This window comes from Macadamia integrifolia, unplaced genomic scaffold, assembly GCF_013358625.1.
Source record: "Macadamia integrifolia cultivar HAES 741 unplaced genomic scaffold, SCU_Mint_v3 scaffold1600, whole genome shotgun sequence".
Classification (NCBI taxonomy): Eukaryota; Viridiplantae; Streptophyta; class Magnoliopsida; order Proteales; family Proteaceae; genus Macadamia; species Macadamia integrifolia.
The window spans coordinates 1-6450 of record NW_024868273.1 but is presented as its reverse complement, the minus strand read 5'-3'; the positions used below and the strand labels follow the sequence as shown (position 1 = coordinate 6450).

The 6450-nt window shown below is 41.1% G+C and overlaps 1 protein-coding gene across 1 annotated transcript; it reads left to right on the top strand.

Annotated features, from left to right (window-relative positions):
* Positions 1-5027: 5027 nt before the first annotated feature.
* LOC122064288 lies at positions 5028-6226 on the top strand (the record flags this gene model as incomplete). Its single annotated transcript, XM_042627996.1, has 1 exon — positions 5028-6226. A coding segment is annotated over exon 1 (1199 nt), but the record flags the coding sequence as incomplete, so codon positions are not given.
* Positions 6227-6450: the final 224 nt, after the last annotated feature.

Genomic DNA, 6450 nt, shown 5'->3' with positions numbered 1-6450 from the left:
TCTACCTACAGATAAAGTTAACGCGTTAATCATGGTTAACTTTTGACTAACGGTGTCACGGGTGTGAGAAACAGATGTAAGGAAAATGAGAGACAGAGAGAGAGAGAGAGAGAGAGAGAGATCTGAGTTACAGTGGAAGGGTCGGTGAAGAAATGATTTTGGAATCGAAAAACATGAAAAGTAGCAAATCAGAGCAGCCCCAGGCAAAGGAAAAGGGTCTTCACCTCCGATCTACGGTCACCAGACTCACCACCCATCACTGACGAGTGACGACGGGCCAACGACTGTGGGCTCCATTCTTCATCTCACATTCTCCATCCGCTTGTCTCTCTCGCACTCGCAGTCTCCCTCCCTCCCTAATCTCAACAACTCTCAAGAGGCCAATTTTTTTGGGTCAAAATTGCCTCCGCCATTGGTTGAAATTGAAGTTGAAACCTTTTGTTTGGTTGAATGATTGAATGACAACTTTATTTATTGTCTCCATTGTCTGTCTCTGACTCTCTCCGGTGTCACACAGTCACCTGATCGAGCTGAGTTTGGTAATTGATCCCACATTCCCACCCACCTACCTAAGGTTTTAAACTGTTTTTGCATGTTTAGATAATCCGGCCTCCTAGGCTCCTAGGTTAAGGCATATGGACACATTTTCTTTATTAATTTAATTCATTATTTATTCATAATGGAACTCAAGATACTTGAGGTTTAAATAAATTAATTAGCTAATTAATAAATGATCATTAAATAGGTCATAAATTATATATCCTAAAAATGCAGTAACACATCAACCACTTCAAAATCCACGTTCTCCTCAATGCCTCCGTGTTTTTACAAAATAATAATAAGGAGGAGGGAGATAGATAGGTATGCCATCGGTAAATGATAAGTTAACAGACAACAGTATCAATGGGGACACATGATGGGTAGGGGTGTCAATTCCAAGCCCACACCGGTAGGCTCGACCTTGCCTGATACGTTTATGGCTCGACCTGGACTGGCCCTATTATTAAACATGTTGGGCTTATAAACAGGTAGTACACAGTGCAAGAGGTAAGCCTGACAAGCTCCCGACCGGCCCGGCCTATTTACAAGCCCGACCTAGATTGACCCCTTTAAACCCGATCGAGCCCAACACGTTTATGCTCCTCCGCCTCCTCTACTTCATCCCCTCCAGTCCTCCACTGCTCCTCCAATTGCTTTTGAACTTTTCTTTCTTTCAGAATGATCTCAGATCTGAAATTATTCCACACAAATCTAAAACGGCACAGCTCTGAGGATCACAAAGGAAAACCACGACACGGTGGGTTTGGCAAATTGCAGACCCACTTACCAAGCTTTTGCAATTCAACAACCTCCCATTCATCTTTTCCCTTATATCAAGACCACCGCCCATTCCCACCTTATTTTATATATATAACAACACATATTGAATGATTATTTTAAAATCTCTTCCCTTATATCAAGACCACCGCCCATTCCCGCCTTATTTTATATATATATATATATATATATATATAACAACACATATTGGATGATTATTTTATACTTGTCTTGTATCTTCGTGTCAATGCAACAAATTCAATTCAATCAACATCTTCTTCCTTATTTTATCATTGCCTAAGCGGCACTATCATGTTCTCCGGCTTCTGCAACTCGGTGGCGTCTAATGAGTCCTTTCCTTGTAGAGCACATGTCTTGGAGCCCTCGGCTCCCTTCTTGTGCTCTCTTTCACCTTAAAGTACTTAATGATGTTCTCCCACTTCTCTTTGCATCTCTTGGCAATCTTGTTGTATCTCAAAGTGAGGTTCCAACCAACCCCAACCAATCTTTGCAAGAGAAAGCGAGAGCACCAAGATTCTATAATGGCAATATCAAGTTCCCCTTGGTGTTTAGGGAAGGCCCATTTAGAAACCAGTTAACGTCCATTTATAGTTAAATATGTTTGTAGCCTGTTTAAGGCCCGTATAGGGCCCGTTAAGGTAACCCAATTAAAACCCGACATCGACCGGCACGATTACAAATCGTACCATGCCCCCTGATGCGGTAAAAATTGACCGGGTGATCTTCCCTGCAACTCCTGATGCTCCAGCCGACCTGCACGGAAGAGAAGACAGAGGAGAGCAGGGCTGACCCGACAGGGGACTCTCCGATGCCTAAGTCATATCTTTCCACAACAGATGCTCAAGAGAGCTTTTCCAGTAAAAGAAGTGATTGATCTCCCATGATGGAGGTTTACCTTGGTATTTATAGGTTGTTGATGGAGGGAGAATGGGAGACGATTGTGAAGAGTCATGTCTAGGCGTAGAGTCCTTGAGGGGAGTGGCTCTGTGATTCTGGGAATATTCTGGGTCCTAGAGTATTCCAGAGGAATATTCCCCTCTTTTCTCGAAAATGCCAACCGTGTGAGGGATAGATGTCTATGGTGATGTGTAGTGGATAGAGTCCTATCCTTGTGAATAGGGATTACGTTCCTTGAATGTAGGGGTGGACGAAAGTACGTTTCTAGAAACCTTGTTATTGACATCAGGCTGCGGTGACGGCACAACCTGATGGAGGGCCGAGGTGATAGCACGGCCTGATGGAGGGCGGAGATGGCAGCACGGCCTGATGGAGGGTTGAGGTGGCAGCACGGCCTGATGAAGGCCGAGGTGGCAGCACGGCCTGATGGAGGCCGAGGTGGCAGCACGGCCTGATGGAGGGCCGAGGTGGCAGCACGGCCTGATGGAGGGCCGAGGTGGTAGCACGGCCTGAGGAGAGGCCGAGGTGGCGGGTCAGTCTTCTGTTCAAGTTTGCATACACGCTTCAGCCGTGCTGAGGATGGAGACATATTTTGCCTCATCACCCCCCAAACCTAGGCTCGTTTAAGTAAACGGGCGTTCATGGTGCAAGAGTTTTAAATGGGCAAACCCGATTAAGCCAGACCCAGGTTGGCCCTGGCCGACCGGTTGACACCCCTATGATGGGGTATCGTATAAAAGGGATATGAAGTCATTTCCTTTAAAAAAAAAAAAAAAATTTAAAAAAAAAAAAAAAAAAAAAAAAAAAAAAAAAGAAGAAGAAGAAGAAGAAGAAGATAGACACACTTCTCTCTCTCACACACAAAAGAAGCTAGTCACACTTCCCCCCTTCTTCTTCTCCTCCTCTTAAAAAGCCGATCTTAACTTGTCTCTCTCTCCATTGTGGGGTTACCACTTACCAGTGACCAAGAAAATGAACCAGTTTGGTTGACCCAAACCACAGCTTGTCGGCTGGCTTTGAGATGACGAGGCTGGACGTCATGGTGATGCAAGCTTGAGGTCTAGAAAAAGACAAGGCAAACACGAGATGGTACTCTGTAAAGGAAATGGGACAAAACTACATATAGAGCAGTGAACATATGTGTGTGTGAGAGAGAGAATTGATGTGTAAGTCAAAAGACTAGAGAGACTAGAATGAAAGCAAAATCACTGCAACTTGAGATAATGAGATAGGATCAAGAGCTTCTTTCTACTTTTAAGATTTTATGAGATTGTCTTCCACTTTACTTTAGTGGGAGAGAAACAATAAATTTGGGCATCAACTAAAAACCTTCTTTCTAAATGCTGATCTAATGTCATACTAATAAATCTCTAGTTGCTATACAATTTTTGGTCTTTATACAAATAAAAAGTAGATTCCATTTCCATGTGATTCATGCAAGAAGTTGGAAATTCGTACATGCTTAACCTAAAAAATTTCATAAAATATTGATCCATTTTAAATTTTATGCACGGCTGTGTATATACATTCGTGCCTTTCGACCATGTGATGGACAGAAGTGTAATTACATATCTCTTCCTTTCTCTCATCCAGCAATTGAAGAAAAGATCATATACTTATACGGATTCGGAAGGAGCCGAATCCAACTGGGGTCAGCCTAGGCCAAGCTCCAATATTGCAATTTTCAAACTGGTCTACACTTGCATGGGTAAGCTTAATTAGAGGGCTTAGAAATTCTAAAGTCTAAATGAAACTAGACAGGAATTGTGGTACATTAGTTTAATTAAGGGTTTAGGGGTTACATGCTTTACACTCAAGTAGATTTAAAGCAGTATTTTTTTTTTTTTCAATCTTTCACACCTGAGGTATTTCATTTCTTTGGCTATGAATAGGATTCAGCTGCTAAGCTACAACCCAGGCGACAGTCATTTTTTTTTTTTTTTTTTTCTATTTTTCACAACTATGACCAAGGTTTCTAATCTCAGTCTCTCAGCTACTGAATTGGGAATTTGGGAATGATCAAAATTGGCTTGGATCGGATAGATTTACCCTTTTTTAAAATCTTTTGTACTATTTTTTTACATTTTACACTTGAATTGTACCACTAGATTGATATCGGATTGATTAAGATTCAGGATCTTACATCGAATCGGTCAAGACTTAAGGCACCGTTTGACAACGTTTCATTTCTGTTATTTCTGTATTTTTTTGTTCCCAGAAACGGAGAAACAACCTAAAAAGCATTTAATAAAATCGTTCCATTTCACCCGTTTCTAGGAACATAAATCAAAATTTATGCATATATACAATTCTAGAAACGAATTTGAGAGAAAAAAATGTTGTTGTACTCATAAATCTCTCAATTATTTAAACCTAAAAAGAGACAACCGAACCCTCTCTCCCCTTTTGGGCATCCGATGACACTGTTGCGTTTTTTAGTGGCATTATGTATGCAAAAAGAATTTCAAGAAACAGATTTATCAAACACCAAAAAATCCAATTTTGTTTCCAGAAATGAGTAAAGCCGTTTCTCCTATTTCTAGACATAGAAACAGTGCCTAAGAATCAGTATAATCAATCTGAAGATTCTGAACCAATTTTTGAAACCATGCCCGTGACTTGCTGTCAAAACGTCAACTAACCTTGAATAATTGACGCATTACCTGTCGGTAGAGAGAAAATGGACATGGTCTTCTTCCAGCCACACAACCAATCTGTGTCTTACCAATATGAACAATTGAATACCTCACTTTGAGTTGAGCAGTTTAATCTAATTGCTTTGCTTCAATAAAATGTTGGGGATTTGTTGTTCCACTTGTGATGATTCATTGCGGCCAAAAGATGAATCAAAGCACCTACCGAATTACAGTTTTTCTGGTTACTTTGATTATAGAAGGATTTCTGATTGGGAAGATGTGACTCAGGATGTGGTTGACCGCTCCTGGAAATATGTTCTACAAGAGACCGGCGATAACGAATGGAACACGAGGCAATTATACAAGGAAGCTGTGGCAAGAGTAGAGACACAAGCCAGAGCTGTTTATGTGGAAGGAGACTCACGCAGTAGAGAAGAGTTTGTGAAAGTAATGATAGAGCAAGGTTGTTTCATACTACAAGTAGCCTTATGCTCCTTGGGTGGTCCAAAACCATTGGGTTATCCTCCAGATGATCCATTTTTCGGCGAAAAAAGATGGAATAAGGAACAGATTAAGTACTGGCTCACCTCTATCTTTTATATCAAGAGCCAAATCCCACTTGTAGTACTTAAGGTATTGATGAAACAGAGCTTCTTTCAAAAGGTACTGAAATCTGGAAAATGGAAAAGGCCTAAGGACTTGGCTAGGATGGCTTTGTATGATTTCCTAGTTGAACCAATGCTATATGAACCAGTTTACAAAGTAGACACTATAAGAAGACTAATGTGCTTTTTCAACAAGAGGAGCCGTCGTTTCCATCAAGAACCCCTTACTCCACTCCATGCTCTTTGGTTGCTAGTCACTGGACCAGTGGGCTTCTATGGTGGTGGTGGTGGCGGTGCCAACTGTATTGAGGAAGATGATGAGGGTGATCACCTATATACAACCTTGTCTTCAGTACGAAATATTATGGAACTGCAAGCATCAGGAATCAGTTTCAAGAGCGACAAAGGATTGGGGACGAGACAGATAATGTTCAGGAAAAGAATGTTAGATGCTCATCTTTACCTCCCCTGCATCTACATGGAAGATGACACTATGGCTTTGTTTCAGAATCTGATTGATTATGAAGTTGCTGTCGATTTGGATATAAATGGGCGTGAGGTTTCTGCATATATAAGCTTCATGAAAGAGCTCATCCGTAGTCGTGATGATGTCAAAGTCCTTGTCACACAAGGAATCATCGATACTAATCCTGATTTTGAAAATGAATTGCCTGGTAAATTATGGGGATTGAATGCAATGGAAGTGGGAAACAGCCACAATCTTGTTTCGATTCGGCGCCAGATTCGTAGGTATGTGAGGCTAAGCATCAGGACTAAGATAGCTAATCTTGTTGTCATAGGTATTTTTCTTACCTTGGTGCAGACCATATACACTGCCATTAGCTATCATTACCCTCACCACTGATAGAAAATGCTTTATTAGCTAACAATGACAAAGCAAAGGAAAAATGGGTGAAAATCCTATATATTTGCTATATAATTTCATTCTTCTTCTACTTTTTCCTTTTTTTCCT